Below are 22,698 nucleotides of genomic sequence, written 5' to 3'. Positions count from 1 at the left end.
ACCTAGATTTAAAATCCCGTGATTTCCAATTTCAGGGACATACAGACATTTGAAGATGAGGATTTTCAGCTCAGAACCGGGATATTCCTACACTTGAAAATCTTGCGGTTTTTGTCGTTTGTAGCACTCCCCTCCACGTTTTGAAGGAATGGTGTCTCATCACCCTCCTGCTTGCTGTGGGAGCTCCTGGGACAAAGGTACTGTCTGGATGGGCCATTGGAATGGCTTCAAAAGCTGACCAAATAAGTTCATGAAGAATGAAGCTATCAATGGCTACAAGTCACACTGGCTATACAGTAATACTAGCACTAAAGACAGAGGCAGGTTGCTTGTGTATACCAGTTAGTGTGGAAAATGAGAGGAGGGTGCTTACATCCTTAATGTGTATTTCACTTAATTCCATATTTCAAAGTATTACCTTTACTAAAATATAGCTGTGTAGAATCATAAGGTTCGTAGCCATTTCAGAAGGAATCTTAATTTTCTGGGTTTTTAATTCCGAATACATGCTGAAAAGAACATCATGGGCATTTCGATAGTTCCCTTAAAAAAAACAAAAACAGCTATTACATTTCAGAAAACTACTGTTTTATAACAACAGTTTTCCCATATTCATTACATTCCAGCTTCCATAGCTTCAGAATACTTAAACACCTCAAGGATGAAGGATTAAACTCTTCATATAACACATTTTATATGAGCTTTCTTATCTAACGAAATAATGCCTACATAAACAGTTTCTATCTTTAGCCACAGCTAAGGTAGTTTACAGTTAACCCACCCTGGATTACAAATTCTGTCCTCATGTGAAAGTACTTTTCTAAAGTTAAAAACAATGGAATGAAACATGATAATGTCAAGTTCTCTAGACAACTCTCTTATCTGCTTTTTTATATGAATACTTCAGTATTTTTTTTCATGTTAGGAGCAACTTGAGAAACTGCAAGTCACTTCTGGTATGAGAGAACTGGCCGTCTGCAAGGACATTGCCCAGGAGACGCACAAATGTGTTACCATCCTGTGGGAGTCTTCCCTCATGTCTGCGCATGAGAAGCTGAAGTTCACCCTGCTCCTCGGATTCGAACCACCAATCTTTTGGTCAGCAGTCCTGCCAGCACAAGAGTTTAACCCACTGTGCCACCAGGGGCTCCTGCTCGGGTAATTAAATATATAGCTAATGCTGACATTTAACCAATCTGTTCCCTCAAAAGTAGTGGAAGTGAACCAAATTGAAGTTTCAGGACGACGACGCATACCTGCGCATTGTTCTTCTCTGGCAATTATTATGGCTGTCCGAGCAGCTTCTCGGTACTGCTTCAGTGCCATGTACAATCGAAACAAATATTTGGCTTCCTATATTGGAAAGGAAAAGTAGATACAGACATGAAAGCACACAGCCCTGTTATTATTACATGAATTTTGACTTCATCAAACTCTCTGGCTGGATCTAAACTGCCCAATACCCCAGGATCTGATCCCAGATTATCTGTTTTGAACTGGATTATATGAGTCTATGGGCACAGTGGGTTAAACCACTAGGCTGCTGAACTTGTTGACCAAAAGGTCGGCGGTTCGAATCCGGGGAGTGGGGTGAGCTCCTGCTGTTAGTCCCAGCTTCTGCCAACCCCACAATTTGAAATCATGCAAATGTGAGTATATCAATAGGGACCACTTGAGCGGGAAGGTAATGCCGCTCCATGCAGCCACATGACCTTGGAGGTGTCTATGGATAACACCAATTCTTTGGCTTAGAAATGGAGATGAGCACCACCCACTAGAGTTGGACATGACTAGACTTAATGTCAGGGGAAACCTTTACCTTTACTATATGAGTCTACATTGACAGATAATGTATAAGAAGGATAAGAACATAACCTGGGATCAGATCCTGGGAAATATGGGGCAGCCTCTATAAGTCCTCAGACTATCTACAAACACAGGCCAGTTGTCTACAGTTTGTAGGTTCATAGAGAGTTTTGATTCCATATTAATTAATTAATTAATTCCAATTAATTAATCAGCTTTCAGTAATACTCTTTTTATTGGCATGTATGATCTGAACACTTCCACAGGGTCAACACACTAAGTTCAAATATGTTGTCTTATTCTGGATCAGATTCAATGGAAACTATCCCAAACATTCATCTCAATCAGAAAAAAACATTTCTGTTAGTAATACCTGCATAAAGTTTCATATAGAAGTCAAATTTTCCTGTTACCTTGTGCAACTTATTGAAAAAAGCTTTGTTCCTGTGGATATGTTTTGGATTGAGAGCTAATGAAGTTTTAAATCTAGTTTTAGAAAAGCTTCTGAAAAGCAGTTCAGAATTTTATACATTTTCCTCAAATGATGCTAACAGTGAATCTTAGGTTTCGACTCTCACAGCACAATTCTATGCATGTTTACTTGGAAAGAAATGTCACTGGATACCGCAGGTGTTACTGTAAGTTATATGAGTGCAGGACTGAAGCTTTAATTCAAATAAATGGTAAGCAGCAGCTATGACTAGTTAAAACAGAATAGTTACTCACAGAAACAGACTATGGCAAGAAGCAGTAAAGCAGCCAAAAGAATAAAAGAGATGATCAAAGATGGGGGAAAGTAATTGGTAAGGGGGGAAGTATTGTTTAGCATACCAGTCAGAATGATTACACAAAATGAATACAACTTTTAAAAACCATTTCTCAAATTTTCCTAGGAGCAAGACACAGACTGAAATAACAGTTACACAGCAAAGGTGAATCCTACTGAAATTCATTGTGACTTCTAATCATTACCAAACTCAGTTTTTGGTGCTGTGTTGAGACTTTCACAGATCAGCCTAACCTAGCAAGATTTTTCTTCAAAATTTTCTGTATTGATTCACAGATGAGGTTGGAAACTGCACTGGGAATCATAAAAACTCAAAAGTTGGATTCTGGCACTCCAAACTTTGGACTATGAGGGGGGACTGCCACAATAAGCAGAAACCCAACCCATAGTGATCAGTTTTAGAAATCGCTATCCTGAAACCACAGCAGGAGGTAGACGAAGATTTGCCACTAGAGCTGGATTTGCACTATCCTATATCCCAGAATCTGATCCCAGATTAACTTTTTATCTCAGATTATCTGGCAGTGTACTTCATATAAAAGTATAATCTGAGATCAGATTCTGGGATATAGGGCAGTACAGATCCAGGCAAGGTTTAAACTCATGACACTGTTCTACAACATCCACTTAGATCAGGGGTCCCTAAACTAAGGCCTACAAGCCAGATCTGGGCCCCCAAAGTAATGAGAGGATTGCCTTAGAGTTGCTTTATGGCTGAAACAACTTGAAGGTACACAAGAACAACAACAAACAACAGTCTGCCTCCCCCACCCCAAGAGTCTGAGGGACCATGAACTGGTTCTCGCCTTAAAAGCTTTGAAGACTCTTGACTTAGATAATATGCTCAGCTCACAGGATTTGACTCTATTTCACTAAAGTGGAATTCAGTACCTTTGGTATGCCATCACTTTCTCCCATGAGGTAGTTTATAAGCTGATTAGTCAGAGTTTCATCTTTCGCCTGCCCCACCTACGGAAAATATCAACAAAGTAAACAACGTCATAGAGATGATGAGGGAAACAACCAAGGTCTTATTTCTGGTGATATAAGTAACATCTTGCATGCTCAAACCATAATCAATACAGAATCATGGGTCTGCAACCACTGGTCTACAGGGAGCTAGATAATAAGAATAGTGTTCCTTACCCATTTAGCATTTCTTACATATATGGTGAGGTTTACTGACCCACCATCACACACACACACACCAGCTTCTTGTTTGACTATAAGGGAATTCCAGCTGCACATCTCTGGAAGGAGCTCCTGCCACTAATAACAAGGAGTTGGTGTGGCACTCATCAACCCTCGCCATCAAGCCACGTCACTTTCTTTAATTACATTCAAGATCTGCCTCTAGACATTCCCAGAGAGCACACCAAATTGAAGGAGTCTCAATCATCTAAGGTAACTGCCCTCCCTGTCAAGCACAAGGGAGAAGTCAGACTCAGCATGAAAGGCTGGCTTCCCACATGCAGGGAAAAGATCCAATTTATGGTATCCTTAAACATAATAAATTCTAGCACTGGGAAAAGCAGGAGGCCATACTATAAATTAATATAAAAATAAATGTATATCTAGCATTTATTACCTGCTTAATTAACTATAGCAATGGGATTTGGGTTTAGTTTTTTTTAATAATAGGAGGATCCCAGTCTCCTTTCCCCAGCTGCTCACTCTGTTCTGAAATTATTTTTCTTACCGTCTCTATTGCCATTTCTATTGCTGCATTATCGTCTGTATTTGGACTTTTCAGAAAGTGTTTTAATGCCTGTAAAAAGAACACCAAATGTGAAATGGCTTCATACATTGATGCACTTTTTTTAGATAACAAATAAATACAATTTTGCATCTCTCGAAATGCGCTATGAACACAGAACATGAATCCTCAATAATTTGACTTCATGAATTCAATGAAAACAATTTATTCTACTGAGATAATTCAAACAACTGTACTAGAAACTTCCAGTGTTCTAAATGTTCTTCTATGAACAAGACTCTGGCAAATAAGGCATGTGTCATATTACTTGAAATGTAACGACCAAAAGGGAGAGATATACTTCTCAGTGCCATTGCCATATTTTAGTGGTACCCCACCCTCAATCCATTGTATTTTGCAAAATCTTTATCGCTGGCATGTTCCATCATGTGGAAGGATAACAGAAATGGGCACATATATAGATCATGGCTCTATAATTTATAATATTAAAATGCACTGCAATATGATGATGATGATGATGATAATAATAATAATAATAATATGATATTATAATTATATATTTACATTACATGTAATATTACTAATAATATTACGATATAGTGGTATGGTGCAATATAGCAATGTTTAATGCTGATATTGTACTATGCTAATAATATAATATATTGTATGTAATATATACCTTGTAAGCCGTTCTGAGTCCCCTTCGGGGTGAGAAGGGTGGCATATAAATGTCGTAAATAAATAAATAAATAGTTATGGTGGACGGGTTAATTACCAATCCACAACGTTCTCATCTCCACCATCTAAATCTACTTATTCCTTTGAAAACTGGTAATATGGTAATGAGGGAGGCATTTGAATTGCTCCAGCAGCATAGTGAATGATCCCCCATGCAGCTGTTTCAAAATACTAATAATTTTCTGCAGACTCTTTGACAGTATGCTTATGTTCCATCAGGTCTAACCCTGTTCTGACCTGGTAATACTGTGATGATGCCTTCATACTAACCCGTGCATACTGACCACACAGAAGGAAGAACTTGCCAGCTTGAAAATGCTTTTTCTCCCCTTCAAAATACAAGGCAATGCTTTGGTAATCTTCATTAGTGGTGTCCTCAGAACCTACAACAAAGGAAGGGGGGGGGGAATCACAACAGTTTCCCTTTGAAGAAATCCCTCTCTTCATGCAGTTGGAGAAAACAGGCTTGCTTCTGAACTGTTCTTCTGTGAACAGAAGAGTGTTCACTAGATCAGGGCTTCTTAAACTTTTCCAGACAGGACTCCTTTTGGCATGAGAAATTTATATGTGCTTAGCATGTATCCATATATAAAATAGGTATAAAAATTAAACATTCACTGATAACACATCAGCATTTGCAAACCTTGCTAAGCAAGCTGATTTCCTGTTTTACTAAGTACAGCTGAAGCATCTTCTGCAGAGTCCACTGTAAACACTGCACAACTGATTCATGTAAATGTTTAAATGGATACTAGGTGAGACTAAGGAAAAACTTTTGAGACTCCAATAATGAGGTAAGAGAACCCCATTTGGGGTTGGGAACCACAGTTTAAGAACCTCACTAGATGATGTTCTCTACTGCAATCTCCTGAAACGCAAACTCTATATATGGGGGAATCCTTGAGACTGCTATGGGAATGAGGCTGCAAATCAAAAAAGGAGTGGCAGAGTTATCCAAAGACCAAATGAGGATCCAAATCACAATGCTCTCCTTTTCTGTTGCAATAAAAAATTGTACGTGCGATGGGCTCCCACTTCCACAAAATGTTCCATTTTTTTTAAAAAAAAAAACTGACTGGCCATTCATTCCTCTTAACAGTTGTACACCATAATAAAGGAACCCTGTCCGATCTTAAAACATTTTAGATGGCACAGCCACACACTGATTGACATTGCAAAGCTATGCATACTTCCCTGGTGTAGGTCTGACTCAACTCAAAGGGATTTCTGAGTTGGCACATACAAGATTGCCATGGTACTTGGTAGCAAATTTCCAATATGACAAAATCCACTTTCAACATTACATATAAGAAAACATGTATTCATGAAGAACTTGGAACAATCACCTTGCACTGCGATACTCACTAATTATGTCTGCATATATCTCCATCTTATTGTGTTGTTGGGCCAGTGTGAATGCTTCATTATTACATTTGGACATCACCAAAAACTGGATGGCAGACCCATAGTCACCTAACTGCAGAAAGAATCTAAACAGAATTAACCAGTCATTATTTATTTACTTTTTTAAAAGTTATGTTGTTTAAAACTCAAATGAAGTTTACATGCTCAGTACATCCAGATGTTTAAAGGAACAAAATGTCACACTTTAATGCGAAAGTGGCAGTATTTATTACTTCAATAACCAGTGATAAGCTGTATTTATAATCTGACCATTTCTAATTTTCAGATATGTAAGTCAGTTGAAAATCTGAAAAGCTTCTATAGTTATGGTTACCTGGCTACCATTTTGGCTCCATCAAGAGACTGCGTTTCCCTGACGACGCTAACAGCTTTTTCCGGGTTATTAAGGTGATCCAAATATAGCCGGATAACATTGTCCCATTGCTTGGCATTTTCATAGGCCAACACAGCTTCCTTGTATCTAATAGAGACAGAAATAATCATATTGCATTTTGCATTCAGTTTCCAAAATTGAAGAGATCAGGGGTGCGAATTATTCCCCCCCCCCCCCATATGTTATTGAATGTTGACTCCCAGCATCCCTAGCCATGGGCTAAGGCCTGAATCTTATGGTTAGCCCCAAATAGAGTAGGCACATTGAATTACAAAGATTTACCAGTGTGGTGATATTACATTTCATCTCTAAATAGAAAACTCCTTCCCCTCTAAATCAGGCATGCACAACATGTGGCATTTGGGCTACATGCAGCCCACACAAGCCATTGGTGAAGCCTGAAGCACTGTTGCTGAACACTGCCTACCACTGCTGCCCGCCAAGACTCTCATGCCTTCACCCTCCCTGGCTTGTGTAAGGAAGAAAAAGAGCAAGAAAGTGAGGGAGGGAAGAACAGAAGGAAGGGAGAGAAGGAGAAGAAGGGAAGCAAAAGAAAGGAGAAAAAGAACAAGAAGAAAAAAGAAAGAAAGATGGAGGGAGGGAGGAAGAAAGTAGGTAGGAAAAAGAGAGGGAAGGAAGGAAAGAGGAAAAATGGGAGAAATTTTGACGCATCAAAAGGTTATGGGGGGAGGGGTTGAAGATGGAGCTAGGTTCCTATGATAAGTTTAGAGAGGAAATGAAGAGGCTGGCAGGGGAATGTTGGGGTGCCATCCTGCTCCCTTGGATTCCTAGAACCCGAAAAACCAGGATGGCAATAGGGATTGGCCCTCAGGATTATGGAAGGCGGTCCTGAGAGTCAGTCCCCACAGGCCCAACATCACAAAAGATCCATACCTTTCAGTAAGGCCCAAATCCTTTGAGGTATTATTTAAATCCAGAAAATCCCAGTTTACTCTGGATTAATCCAGATTAATCTGAGGCATTGTTTGGATGCCTCGGGTTAATTCAGAACCCATCATGGGTTTGGGGTCTGTCTGGAAGGTCCCTCTCTCAGCCTCAGGAAGAAAAGGCAAATCCCCTTTGAATAAATCTTGTCAATAAAACTTTGTGATAGGATTGCCTTAGGTTGTTCTAAATCTGAAACAACTTAAAGATATACAACAACAATTCTAATTAATCATGAATTATACCCTACTTGGAAAGTAAGGTGCTAAAAACTATTTAATGGATAATGGATTATGTTCTGTTAGGATCATAACCTATTGGATAGCAGAATTATGGAGGTACTCCTTTAGTTTTTTGAATAATGGACGATTGCTGGGTTCATTATTACCTTGTTTGTATTCAATGCTCTCAGCAGACAAAGATTCAAATAGACTTCTTTTAAAATAACTTGTTTTACTCATAACTACATGTATTTAAATATACACACCCATTTTTGTCAGGTTAAACTTTAAAATGTTTCAGTTAGTATCTTTAACTTACCATCTTTAACAGTTTCTTCAAAAACTATATTGCTCTGTACAGTTTTCTTCCATAAGAGTCTACTTTCAAAGAATTCAATCATCAACAGTTTTCTAACTTCCTACACTGACATGTGACTGAAAAACAAACTTCTTTACTCAAGCTGACTCAAGGCTTAACTGTCTTCTAACGTTAACACTGACTTCTGTATTCTGACTCAAGTCTTAACTGTCAATCCTCAACTGTCATCATGTTTAAAAAGCATTCTAAACAGTCACGTGATCTGCAGCCCCTCCCACTGCCTCAAGTACATAGAGCTAAGGAAACTGCAAACCAAAGAAGACCTACACTTCAGGAAATAAAATGGCACATTATAAACAGACAAAACATCAAATAGAGGAGGCTTGAGAAGGTTGTTATCTCCAACACTATTTGCAGTCCCAAGAGGCTTAGCCTATTTCATTTTGCCCCCTTACTACTGCTAAGTATTTGGCATGCTATAAAATTTTTGTGTTCAAAAGAAATCTGGCTTATTGTGAGAAAGTCAGTGTGCCGATGCATGCTGCCACTTGGCTCTTCTTGCAAGTAGGACTGCCTAAACAAACTATGAAATTTCTATTTATAATATGCTTCATATGACAGAAGGTTTACAAACAATGGCAAGTCTTTTCCTCCATAAGCCAGAATAATAAGACATTGACTTACTCTTGGTTTACAACAGTGACTGCAAGCAAACAAACCACAAGTCAACCTCAAATAATTAAATTTAGGATACCTCCAGTTTGTTTTGTCCAGAGATGGAAAACCTTCACAGGGGCTACTTCCACATACCCTGAATCTGCAGAGAACTACACTGTGCTGCTACCACTTTTGACATGAATCTCTGACATAGGAAAAGCTATCAGCAACATCACATTAGGAATACAAGATTTAAACATTTTCAACAGAGAAATAAAAAAAATCTATTGCGGAATTTAGCAAACCTTCTCTGATAAAGCGCGTCTAACTAAACTACATAGAACCAGCCTGCACATATGTACATATGATGGTAATTCTAGAATACATTCTAGAAAGGAAAATATACCTGCCATCCGCTTCCTTTGCTTTGGCATACTGAAGGTGTATCTTTGGAGAGGACACATGAGGGAGAAGCTCACCAACTTTTGCCCTATATAAACAGAAATCAATTATGTTCATCCACAAAGGCACAGCCACTTAGCCCACTACATCAAAGATCAAAGCAATCAGACTTCCTACTAGTCTATTTTAAGAAACATCTGAAATATTTTTGACATAACAATAACTTAAGACAAGAAAATGGGACATGTTATTGATTATGAGATGGGCCCAGAAATCTTATATGTTTCTTCAGAGCATGCAAATGACTACATCTATTGTTTGATGAACAGAAATTTTGCAGCATGTAGTAGTGCATGCAGAATTCAGTTTTCTGGAAATCTCAAGACAGCTTCTACAGCAGAGAAGATATGCTCTGAAGCAGTGGTTCTCAATCTGTGGTTCCCCAGATGTTTTGGCTTTCAAGTCCCAGAAATTGTAAAAGCTGGTAAACTGGCTGGGATTTCTGAGGGTTGTAGGCCAAAACACCGGGGGATCCACAGGTTGAGAACCACTGCTATAAAGTGAAGAGGGGAAATACTGCCATTCAGTTGCATGTAGCCCTTGAAAGCCTTAAGTACAGCCTTAGAAACACCAAAAATACCCTAAACTAATTTTTGAATGGGTGAACATTTTTTGGTTTTTGTGTGTGTGTGGGGGGGGGGGGGGAGATTTGCTTATCAAATCTAAATATGCACAAACCACAAAGACATTTTTCCTTCAACAGGCTTTGAAACACCAGGCTTTTTATACATTGTATTTCAGGCTAGCCACCTAATACTGTATAACTTGCTTGGCATTGCAACCGCTCGTGCTTGCAATTAAATGTGTCTTGTTTAATTTTTTTTGTTAGTTACAGGTCCCATATGCAATTTTCTTTCTGTGGATTTTGTGAATTCAAACTATATTTTATCATGTTTGTACATCTCTAGGAAAATAGTTATTACTGAGTAGCAGAAACTGAGTAAATGTATACTAACACAGATTCTCAAAATATTTAAATTCTTCTTTTTCTCCATCTCATCGTACACCACCACCAACATCATCATTTAAACCCCACTTTATTTCCCCCATAGGGGAATCAAAGAGGCTTAACATAAAAGCGTAACCATTGAAATATCAGCATAACCACTGAAATATACCAATATACGAACATTAAAACAGGATTAAACAGGATTAAATATAAACAGTATTTTAAAAATTCACAGTTAAAAACCATTAAAACAAATTCAAAGTTAAAAACCACAGTACCCCCTCAATTGATCTGATGTTCCTACCACCCAAGCTTGAGATGGAGGTGGGACTATCCTTCCAATAATTGTAAAATGATTTTATCTTAGAACGTGTGGGAAACAAAACAATATTTTTCTGTTTAAATTAACTCTTAATTTCTGTTTTACAAACAATATTTTGACTTTTGCATTGCAACCTAGCCAGGGCTTCGTAACTAAAAACAAAAGAAAGGGGGGGGGAGGATTGTTTCACTGCTGTATCCCATTTATGCACCTGTAAAATCAACACAATTGCGTTTAATGGCAGAAGTGAAGGAATATATTACAATTTGATTTCTGATATGAAACAAAAGAGAAGGAAAACTATAATAAGAGCTGGAGACTCAGACAGACTTCTCTACATATTTCCTGGTTTTTCTTTTATTATTTTCTCAACATGACTATCGGAGTGGAATGATACACTTACCAATTTTTGCAACGAATATATACAGAGGCGGCTTTGTCATAGTATTGGCCTTTCTCGTAGAGCTGGGCAGCTTCTGAAAATTGCTGCAATACAATAAGTGGTACAGACTTTTAGCTAACATACGAATTCAGACATTCTGAATGCTTCCTGTGTATTTTAGAAATAAGTACCTTCATGCTCTCCAGAATAGCTCCACAGTCTCTTTTCAACATCCTGGAAGGATGCTTGATGGCTTGGTTAATACCTCGCCGAATGTCACCCATACGGATAGACATTTTAGCAACTCCAGCTAGGCAGGCCTCGTCATGCTCTTGGTACTGGCAAATGGAGAAAATGGTATAAAAGGGCAAGAACAATAAAAAAATATATTCCCACAGCAAAAAAAGCAGAGCATCCAAGAAAGTATTGGGAGGAGGGAGAGGGAAAAGGACAAATTTAAATAGCCATTATTTTCTCTAAGTATTTAAGGAAGTCTAAAATCATACAGTTGGAAATAGTCATGTGCATTTGGGCCAAAAGACATACCATTTTCATCTCACCCATCATTTCATTTACCAGAAAGTTACCCGAAAGGGGAGGGGTATTTTCCTTTTCATTCAGCAGAGATTTGGCCCATTGGCTACAATAGGAAAATTTAAAGGCTCAATCCTCCACCATTTTAAGGCCTATCTGCATGAAAACGACTTCAGTAGTAGACCTCATTGACAATGGCAGGCCTGCCATATTCACCAATCTACTGATTTTATAGAATTATTTTACGTTTTAAACACAACATCTTTAAAAATAAGACAAACTGCAAGAGAGGATTCTGGAAATTGTAGTTGCCAGTTGTGTCCCTTCTCAGTCAATCAGAGCATGGACACCACCAGGATTTTGATTGGTTGAGAGACATACAAAGAGAAAAACTTCAACTCCCATCATGCTCTGAGAGGAACTTTCAATGGCCACCATATACTAGTGCCCCATTGGGAAAGCGAGTTCTAAAGGCCCTCTCTGGGGGAGGAGGCAACTTTCCAAGAAAAAATTGAGAAAGCTTCTTCTGCCGGGGAGAGAAAAAGATGTCACAGATCGCCCTGCCTCAGGTATTTTGTGGACTTAACTATTTCCAAAAATATTGCCTCTCTGAATTCATTTTACTGGTCTTTCCGTCTCCCCCTTTCCGTTTTTGGACATTATACACTTGCAACAGATAGCCACCAAACCTCTGTTTTCTTTCTTTAAAAATAACACTTCTAAACAGATTTGTTTCTATTTATAATTCTTGAGTGCTCTTCTTTTGTAGCAGCTTAAAGACCTACACATTTTATATTGGCCTAATGCATATGATCAAATGGGAAGCAATCCAATTGCCATACAAACTCTTCTATTTTTAAAGTATTTTTTATTCATCACTCTTCTCTTCAAAAAATAAAAAACTAAATACATGAGTAAAACAGATTATCTTCTTCTTTTGTATCAAATAAATAATCAAGCACTTGTAAAGTAAGAAATAATACTGTCCTAAATATGTGGTAGGGTGCCCTGGTGGCGCAGCAGGTTAAACAACTGAGCTGCTGAACTTGCTGACCGAAAAGTTGGCAGTTCAAATCCGGGGAGTGGGGTGAGCTCCCACTGTTAGCCCCGGCCTCTGCCAACCTAGCAGTTCAAAAACATGCAAATGTGAGTAGACCAATAGGTACTGCTTCTGTGGGAAGGTAACGCTGCTCCATGCAGTCATACCGGACACATGACCTTGGAGGCGTCTATGGACAATGCAGGCTGTTTGGCTTAGAAATGGAGATGAGCACCATCCCCCAGAGTCGCACACAACTAGACTTAATGTCAGGGGAAACAATTACCTTTTAAACTATCTGGTGTGGCTGGCATTTATATTTAAAAAGTCATGTAACAAAAGCTATTCCAAATGTTATTGTGCCCAGCTCTGGTTAATTAGCATTTAAACAGCGACTGAAGACTGTGAATCAAAATGTTACTATAAAGATGTATTAAAGTTTACCACAGAGCCAGTATGAAGAAAGATTCTTACCTTAATGTCACCTGTAATTCCTTTTTCATAATGTGCCAATGCATTCACATAATCACCACTGTAACAGAGATAATATATCTATATTGAGATATAAACTAAAATGTAATGATATGAACAAGGCATTTAAAGGATTCTAATAGACCTCTAGAGTAACACATTCAATTAAGTCAGGAAAAAATGGCACTCGCAAGACTCTTGGATTGCTTTGTGAACCCTTATTGTTTCCTGCAGTGGTATTACAGACCAAGAAAATGACTGCTATACAACTCCCAGACTCAAGCTATAATCCCTTCCCTAAAGTATATGTTTGTCAATAGTTTCTCTGGTTTAATATACCAGTATACTCCATGCTTTACAAAAGGCCTATCTGTTTTCCCCTTCAATCCAGGCGCAAAGTACTGTATACACAGACAGACCTCAGGTTACAGACATTTGACTTACAAACAACTCATAGTTAAGAACAGGGGTGAGACAACAGGAAGTGAGAAGAAATCTACCCATAGGAAGGGAATTTAATTCCTGGAAGAGTTATTATGGGGAAAAGCTGTCTCCACTGAAGCTTTCTCACCAATTCATGTTTCCACAACTCCAAGAACTTCTGTGTGCATAAAAATGTAAAGATAAAAATAAACAATCCAAATGGACTACATGGCTGAATTTGTCAAGCAAACTTACGTGAATTCCAATTGCACAGCATATTCTTTGGAGATGAAGGGAATCTGGTCTGGTGCCAAACGTTTTGCTAGTTGAAGGGCAGTGTCCCAATGCTGCAGATCTCTTCTCATCTATTGCCAGAAATAGCAAATATTTTAATGAGAAAACTAATTACGACCCACTCACCTAACAAAAAATGTTTTAAAGAGAATATAGTTGTGTCATTAAATATTAAATATTATACCTCACCTCAAGTGCAGCACCAGGACAGGAAGATGCCAAATATAAGTCCTGAGCCAAATTAAAGTTCTTAGTATACATCGCAAGATGTCCTGCTAACAGATTGTGATCTTCTATGCCCTGAAAACAGATAAATGCATGTATAAAGGTGTAAGATCAGCCTATAACTTGAGAGGGTTGATGTGTTGTTGTCCAAAAAATGCAGAGGCAAATTAATTCTGTCTTTGGTTTATGCCCAAAGTAAGGAAAAGTTATTTATTTATTTATTTACTGTATTTGTATACCGCCTTTCTCAGCCTGTCAGCGACTCAAGGCGGAAAATGATAAGTCAAGAGAAATGGCATGAGCATTGTCTGTTCCAATAGATGTCCTTAAGTCATAAAAGAGCATTTAAAATGAGAGGGTTCATGTTTGTAAAAGCTGCCTGCCCCCTATTGCTCCAAACACAGGGAATCGCCAGATTATGACTTCTTGTTATTTGCCGTAAGTTCGGTGTTAACTCAATGAATTTGATTTGCATTATTGGACATTAGCTATATTTGAAGAACCTTCAATAGACACAAACATTCAAAATAAAAAATAAAAGACCTTTTGTTTGTTTAATTGATATCCTAATTTTACCACAAAAAACTGGGGAAAACGACTCGAGTATAAGCCAAGGGTGGGAAATGCAGTGGCTACTGGTAAATTTCAAAATAAAAATACTCAAGTACATATGGTAGCTCATAACCATCTATATAAATAAAAATGTAATGTTCGATTGTGGGATTAACAGAACTCAAAAACCACTGGACGAATTGACACCCAATTTGGACACAAGACACCTCTCAGGCCAATGTATGTCCTTCACTCAAAAACATGATTTTGTCATTTGGGAGTTGTAGTTGCTGGGATTTATAGTCAACCTACAATCAAAGAGCATTCTGAACTCCACCAATGATGGGATTGAACCAAACTTGGCACACAGGACTCCCATGACCAACAGAAAATACTATAAGGGTTTGGTGGCATTGACGTTGAGTTTGGGAGTTGTAGTACACCTACATCCAGAGAGCACTGTGGACTCAAATGGTGGATGATTCAGTGGTGGATCTGGACCAAACTTGGCACAAATATTCCATATGCCCAACTAGGAACACAGATGGAGCTTGGGGGAAATAGACCTTGACATTTGAGAGTTGTAGTTACTGGAATTTATAGTTCACCTACAATCAACATGCATTCTGAACTCCATGAACGATAGAATTGGGGCAAACTTCCCACACAGGACCCCTATGACCAACAGAAAATACTTAAGGCCACCCAGTCCAACTCCCTTCACCAGGGCAAGAAAACGTAATCAAATATTGTTTACCCACAAGTATAAAGAAATTACATATATTAGAAACCAACACTTTCTCATTACTTTATTTTCCAGATCACCAGACAGGGCCACAGTAACACGTGGCAGGGGACAGCTAGTTTTAAATAAATTTTGTGTAATAAGGCATCTGATGTTTTAAAAAATCAACTCTTAATGTTACTTTGCATTTGCCCTGAACTCAATTTCTGGTGTCCAGCTCAAATATCTCGGGTCTAAAGAAATGTCTTAATCTGGTGATTAAAAAACATCATATTTGGCCAGGGTGGTCACCTAAAGCTTCCTGGGTTCAGGCCCCACATCACTGACCATCTCACATCACAAAAACAAATACCTATAACATTTAGATATGTAAGAAATTACCTTTATTTGTTCTAATGACATGACCATTCCCACATTGCTGATTGTCCTGTAAACCCTAATTGCAAATTCCAGTTCCATGTGATGTAAGCAAGCTGTGGCCAGCTCATCCCAACTCGACTGATCATTCAGAAGTTTGCATATATTCCATGATTCCGAAAATCTATGCAAAGTTGCAGAAAAGAAAAGCAATTAACTGTGTCACAGCATCACGGGCTCCTGGAAATTCTTTTCTATACTGTTTTAAAAGGGAACTCACTTTTTCAATACTAAAGTCTGTGTAAGGATTTGTTTCAGCTCATTATATCCCATGTCTTTCAAAGGGCCAAGAAAATTATGGGTACTAAGAGTGATGTTGTTGGTTTTTCCACTTTGAGTCTGACAAGTTAATTCTCCATTATACAATAGCAAAGGTTTGTGAGAATAAGGAACTCTTGTGCTTCCTGCCAAAATAACCTTGGACCCTATATTACAACACAAGAAAAAAGGTTTATTTTTTGGAGTTAATTAGAATTAACCCAACATTTAGTTAAAGAACAATAAATGGGGTAAAAGGGGAAAAAAGAAAAATTACTTAATGTTAATTTTGTTTTGTTGCAATTGGTCATTCATTTACTCATTCAATTAATCAATCAATCTCTTGCCTTTCCCCTAGCACAAGAAACATGCCTATAATGCCTGCTCAGTAATAAAACTACAGAATTCAAGCTCAATAATATTTCAGAGCAAACATGAAAAATCAACTGGACACAAACACTGAAGTAATATTCTACTACATCCCAGAAACATATATTGGCACACCATGCACAACCAGTATGATTTAATTATCATGTCAGAAGCGAATTGAGGTTACAGTTATAACGTATTTAAAAACACAAACTAAGTTTAAAACTTGGCATTATACTAAATGTCCTTTGATTTGGAGTGCCTCTGGTGTCGCTGAAAGAAGGTCCTCCACTGTGCATGTGACAGAGCTCAGGCTGCATTGTAATAAGTGATCTGTGGTTTGCTCTCCTCCACACTCACATGTCATGGACTCCACTTTGTAGCCCCATTTCTGAGGACTGGCTCTGCGCTTCACGATGCCAGAGCACAGTCTGTTCAGCACCTTCCAAGTCACCCAGTCTTCTGTGTGCCCAGGAGGGAGTCTCTCACCTGGTATCAGCCGCTCATTGAGGTTCCAGGTTTTAGCCTGCCACTTTTGGACTCTCGCTTGCTGAGGTATTCCTGTGAGTATCTCTGTAGATCTTAGAAAGCTATTTCTTGATTTAAGGCGTTGGCATGTTGGCTGATATCCAAACAGAGGATGGGCTGGAGATGTCACTGCCTTGGTCCTTTCATTATTGGCTGCTACTTCCTGGAAGTAGCAGCCAATATGATTTACTTAATAAAACCAATGATAATGATCAGGATAAACTTTTTTTCTTTAAATTAAAGATTATCATATGTACTTTAGCTCCTGTAGTTAGCTGATGTAACTGTTTAATAGAGGAACTGAGACAACTGGCAGCATTTATTAAATGGACTCAGACACATCAACTTGTTTCATCTCTGTCTCTTCTGTTGCACTATAGATTGTTTTTCAACAAAAAAAAAAATCAAAGAACCCTAATTTTAAACTAAGTTACAAATTTAAACACCCACTAACGAAAAAATTATTATCTGCATAAAGATAGAATTATCTACTGTCCAGCCCATATTATTCTAATGAGGGACATGAGAGAAGCCTTCCCGCAGGATAGTAACACATCTGGGTGTTCCCTGGGCAATGTCTTTGTAGACAGCTGATTCTCTCAAACCAGAAGCGACTTGCAGCATGCAACCCAACAATGGTTTTTCTATACATTCTAAAAGTAAACTCAATTGTGACACGATAAATAAATAATTAATTCTAATTATATAATACATACCATTATGTATGTATGTAATACATATATGCTGAGTAGAGAATAGACTAGGAAGCAGAAAAACTCAGAAAGTAAATAATCTTATATAAGAAGGCTTGCAAACAATGGTATTGCTAGGAGTGGTGTCACTCATTGCAGGGAATTGAGGCAGCTCAACAATACCACTGTTTGCAAAAGCTAAAAGGAGAGTTGAGTCACATGTCAAAAAAGCAAGAAAAAGTTTGTGGTATCCAGCCAGTTTGGCCTCCAGATAGGATGACCAGTCAAATCCTAGTTTATGTAGAATCCATCCACTGCCAGTTCTAAATACATGCAAGCCAAAATCTTCTGTACATAGAAGAGGTCCTACCATAGCAGGAATACCCCTTCTATTAACAACGAGTATTTGCAAACAACATATTGATTTGGATTGCAATAACAAATCACCCACTTCTAACTGTAAGTGTAAGAGATTGAAGCTCTATTCTTAATGCTATCAGCAGTTTAGAGGGAAAAATCTCTAAACTTTAAAAGGGATCCTACATCAATGATCTATTCCTGCTCAATGATACATTGAAAGGGTTACATACTAATGCAAATATTAAAAGATTAATATATTACACAACAGAGGGTTAAATTCCATTTTAATTTAATCTTATTTCCTCATCATTCCTATTTTTTTCTCTTTGCATTCCCATTGTCTAAATATAGATGGAAATACCTAAGAACTAGAATCTTTTGCTGAAATGGATGTATTAATTGTCATGTAAAACTTCAGAATAATAATAAAACTTTGCAATACCTTGTATAGTATCTTTATGAAAGACATAGGTGTATATTTTGTCATCATCATATGCAGCAAAGGCACCTTTGTCTTTTGGCCAGTTTTCCCACAGAATCCCCTTGATGGTCGGTTGGAAATTTGGAATCTCAAAGGCAATATCACTCGCCTGCAAAAGATAACATATACATCTATTTTGTAGGGGAAGAAGGCAGTGGGACAGGGGACTAAACCCATTGGTTAGTCCCAAGTGTAGTAGTGATTTGTTACATGTACATTTATGTCTCTGATTCAGTAAGTCTATACTAGATGGAACTAATAATTACATTAAACCAACAATGAATATCCATATTTGAATTATATTTAGATATTACATTAAGTATCTTTTGGTGTTACATTTAAGAATGAAACACAAATATATAAAATGTATTTAAGTAAAAAGAATCTGCACCTCTAATAGAATGGCACAGACCTTCACTTCTTGGTACCACTGCTATTTTAGACAAGGTAGGTTTGGAGAAGTTTGGCTAGAAGATGTTACTTAGTTATGTATACATAAGTAAGGAAGTAGGCAATGTGGGAATATGGGCCATATTCTGAGTGGGAATGAAAGCTATAATTTTAGATCCTGGTGAACTGCCTATTTCAGAGTTAGGCTTATTCTAGAAGAAATGCAAAAGAATACACAAACCACCAGATTTTATGTAGGCCACCTAAAGTAAACTATTCTCTTTTGTAATGGTGGAAGAAACAGAAATCCTTTTGATGGATTGGTCCTCCTCCTCACTCCAATAATCGTGTTGTTAAAACTCTAAAATTAGAACAGTAAATAAAGAGCAACACTTAATAATCAGGGGAATTCAAGACAAGAATCAAGCAGGACCAGCTAACACCTCCCAACAAAGGATTCCCCCAGGTGGCAACCAGCCAGGCTTTGAAGCTGCAAGGCCATAAATGCTTATCAAGGTGGTTAATTGCACTTGTCTCAAGCAGACAAGAGTTATTTCCCCCACCCTGGACATTCCACAAACATATAAACCTCACTTGCCTAGTTTCCAACAGATCCCTCAACCTCTGAAGATGGCTGCCATAAGTGTGGGAGAAACATCAGGAGAGAATGCTTCTGGTACATGGCCATACAGCCCAGAAAACTCATAGCAACCCAGTACAAAGTGAGTTTCTACCACATGCTGCATTCTTCAGTGGGGGACCCTGGTGGGTTATCCTATACAGTATTTCTTTGCAGACTTTTGCAGAAACAGCCTCCAGCAGAAGCCTCAAGCTTAGTCATGTAGGCTGTGAGGTTTTTAAATCTAGGTCTATCAACGCTGCCAAGGTTGTGCCCATCAGATCCAGAAACCAAGTCTAGAACCTCCAACATGACAAGAAAATCTTTTCCTAAGTAGACACAGGCTAACAAAAGGCTAGTCTAAAGGGCCACAGAGGAAATGAAGGTGCAGTCCTTCTATTCTGCTGCCGCCTTGTGCCATTTACACCCAGTTCAAAACACTCCAGGGGGAAAAAGTAACAGATCTACACAAAGAAGCCCTTGCTGTTAGCCGGGAAGAAGTTTGCCCCCAAGTTTGCAGCATGACCTTTGAGTACTGGTCTCCTAGGAGGCTGCTGAAATGTTGGATCTGGAATCAGCTAAAGGAGAGGGATGAATGAATGATCTCTCCCCCTCTTCAGTCCCCACTGTGCAAGGCTTTCTGGAGCATAGAATGGAGCAGACCCATGGAAGGCCAATGGGAGTGCTATAGACAGTCTTCCATTCTCCTGCCAGGCCAGAGATCTTCTCTGGATGTGCCCACAGCCAGTTGATTGAATCCCTTGCTTAACTTCCAAGGAGGCAGTAAAGGGAGGAAAACAGCAGAGGAGGTGGTAAAAGTAGGGAAAGCTATAGAAAGAGGGCTTTTGTTTTCAAGGTATGGGGAATGAGTGAGAAGAGAAGGAAATGAAGATAAATCAAAGGAGAAAATTAAAAGTGGGAAGGTTCTAGATCAAAGAGTAAAGAAAATGTGTCCTATAGGAATGGGAGACTAGAATAAGACTGATCTTTCTGGGGGATTCCCCCACCCTGGATGGAGACACTGAAAAGATCTACTGCAATGAGTGGGAAGAGCAGACCATCCAAAGACTGTTCCTCCCTTCTCTGCTGGGAAAAAGATATTTTTGTGAAAGACAAAAGTGCAGTTCTTCAGTTAATCATAAATCCACTTAGCTGAAAAATAACACTATGTAACACAATTTTTGCTCCTGGGTTATGAATGTCATTTCCCATTTGATTCTATCATAAAAACATGGGGAAATGTATTAAACTGCAAAAACTTTGTTTTTGCGGGACATCCTGCAGCACATTTGGTTATAGCTTTCAATGAACATCTCAGAGTGTCTCAACCAACTCAAATTAGTTTGTGGCAGCCACAAATTTCTGGAGTATAACAACTACTTTCTGTAAGTACTGCACAAACAGGAAATAGCACTTTCAAACTGGAGCAGATTTTTTTCAAATTTTATTATAGTGTAATCAAATTCATTCCCACCTTCCTATATATTTCATTAATTAAGGTTAGCCCAACATGTTTTGGACCATGTTTTAAAAGTTTTTCAAGAATTATATTTAGTCAGCACCTCCTAACTATCATAACTGTCAGTTAATAGCATGCATGTAAAAATATAGAGCAATACATGAAGAAAAGCAGATTGCAACTGACAGATACTTTGAAATGGAGTAACTTACAGGGCAGTAAACAAAACCATCACTTTTGTCATCAATGAAAGCTAGTCTGGTTCCACTGGGATCTGGGAAGATTTTTCTCACGCCAACTGAATGCCGATATTCATTCACATACTGCCAGTCTTCAATGTAAAAATACTGAATAATACCAGTCTATAGCAAACAACAAATAGGTCATAGCATAGGTTAGAAATGTACAAGCTGAACACATTCATAATTTGGATCAATTCAGCCATGTTACTTAAACAATCTGATTGATAAACTATTTATGAACAGAAGTTCTATGGAGTAATAATGACAAACGTTTCATTTTAATTGTTTCTGTTAGTAGTAAAACAGTTTTCATGTTGGCTAAAGAGCTGAAATGTGAAGAGGACAGTCTCTATAGGAGAATTAGAGATGAAGTCTGAACTGTACCCTGGTAATGTTTGTGCTGGAGAGATGAATTCAGCGTATTATTATTAACAACAACAACAACAACAACAACAACAACAATAATAATAATAATTTGAACCCTGTTGTACTCCACTAGGTGGGGTACAAAAGGATTTTAAAAATAGAGATAAAAAACCCCTAGGAGCTTCAATTTGTTTTGATCTAGTTCCTTTTCTCTTTGTTTTCTTCTCTCTCTCCCTTGCATTTCCCCCCATTTTTACATCTTGTTTGACTGGGGACCAGGCCCCAAGGATTGGCTATCATTTCATCAATATGGGATGAAGATTGGCATGGCCATACTTACATCAGTACCATAGATGAGGAAATCACTAGTTAAAGCATGGCACAAAATTTTACTGTTATCATCTGTATCTGGGAACAATCTAGTCTCCCGTTCTTCCTCAGTATTTGAGCGTTCACTTTCTATCTGAAATGAGACAGCAAACATAAATTTCTGGTCAGAAAAAGCATGATTTCCCTTAATTCACAATTTGAAATTCCAACCACTCTACTGTTCTCAGCACAAGTTCACCCTTTGTTTATTTACATTAATTAAAAGCCACCAGCAGACACTCCATAATCTCAAAAATATTTTTCAAAACACCTCTATTAACCCATATCATAGCCAATCACTTTTGGTCAAATGTAATTGTCTTCCAAGGGTAGAGTCTTGGTGGTGGATTTGTAAGTTACCGTAGACCTCTTTTGGATCCACACATTTTTCACTGTGAGGACATAGATTCCCAAATGGAAGGCACTCCCAACAAGGATTTGCTTGCTATGACTTCTCTTGGCAGGTTCCTCCCTTTTGCTCTCCATTTGTGCTTTTTCGAATTCCACAGCACTGTTGGTAACAGCTGACTTCCAGTTAGAATGCACCAGTTAGAACTGTCCACCAACATTCCATTTTCTGTTCTTGAGCTGAGAGTAAAGTAACTGCTTTGGGAGACAGTGATCAGGTATTCGGACAACATGGCCAGCAGAGGTGTTGGTGGAAGATTATCACTTCAATGCTGGTGGTCTTAACTTCTTACAGCACGCTAACATTTGTCTGCCTGTCTTCCCAAGAGATTTGCAGGATTTTTCAGAGGCAAT

General features: G+C 38.3%; 1 protein-coding gene across 3 annotated transcripts in view; it reads right to left on the bottom strand.

Annotated features, from left to right (window-relative positions):
* The window catches only part of WDR19 (WD repeat domain 19), a 48,536-nt gene that overhangs the window by 9,202 nt on the left and 16,636 nt on the right, over positions 1–22,698 (bottom strand). For 2 of the 3 annotated variants that reach the window (XM_067469030.1, XM_060777821.2), the window contains exons 14-31: positions 21,908–22,030; positions 21,172–21,321; positions 18,453–18,600; positions 16,024–16,228; positions 15,768–15,927; positions 14,054–14,164; positions 13,826–13,935; positions 13,151–13,208; positions 11,295–11,441; positions 11,125–11,207; positions 9,395–9,478; positions 6,787–6,933; positions 6,414–6,538; positions 5,319–5,431; positions 4,293–4,361; positions 3,485–3,562; positions 1,257–1,353; positions 419–543 (exon numbers count right to left, since the gene is read on the bottom strand). In XM_067469030.1, the coding sequence (XP_067325131.1) occupies positions 419–543; positions 1,257–1,353; positions 3,485–3,562; positions 4,293–4,361; positions 5,319–5,431; positions 6,414–6,538; positions 6,787–6,933; positions 9,395–9,478; positions 11,125–11,207; positions 11,295–11,441; positions 13,151–13,208; positions 13,826–13,935; positions 14,054–14,164; positions 15,768–15,927; positions 16,024–16,228; positions 18,453–18,600; positions 21,172–21,321; positions 21,908–22,030 (2,133 nt within the window). The remainder of the gene's footprint in view (positions 1–418; positions 544–1,256; positions 1,354–3,484; positions 3,563–4,292; positions 4,362–5,318; positions 5,432–6,413; positions 6,539–6,786; positions 6,934–9,394; positions 9,479–11,124; positions 11,208–11,294; positions 11,442–13,150; positions 13,209–13,825; positions 13,936–14,053; positions 14,165–15,767; positions 15,928–16,023; positions 16,229–18,452; positions 18,601–21,171; positions 21,322–21,907; positions 22,031–22,698) is intronic. The other variant, XR_009631607.2, reaches the window with a different exon arrangement.

The sequence above is a fragment of the Anolis sagrei genome, chromosome 5 (genome assembly GCF_037176765.1).
Source record: "Anolis sagrei isolate rAnoSag1 chromosome 5, rAnoSag1.mat, whole genome shotgun sequence".
In the NCBI taxonomy this organism is placed as follows: domain Eukaryota; kingdom Metazoa; phylum Chordata; class Lepidosauria; order Squamata; family Dactyloidae; genus Anolis; species Anolis sagrei.
Note: the sequence above shows the minus strand (reverse complement) of the source record. Positions and strands in the feature narration are given on the sequence as shown.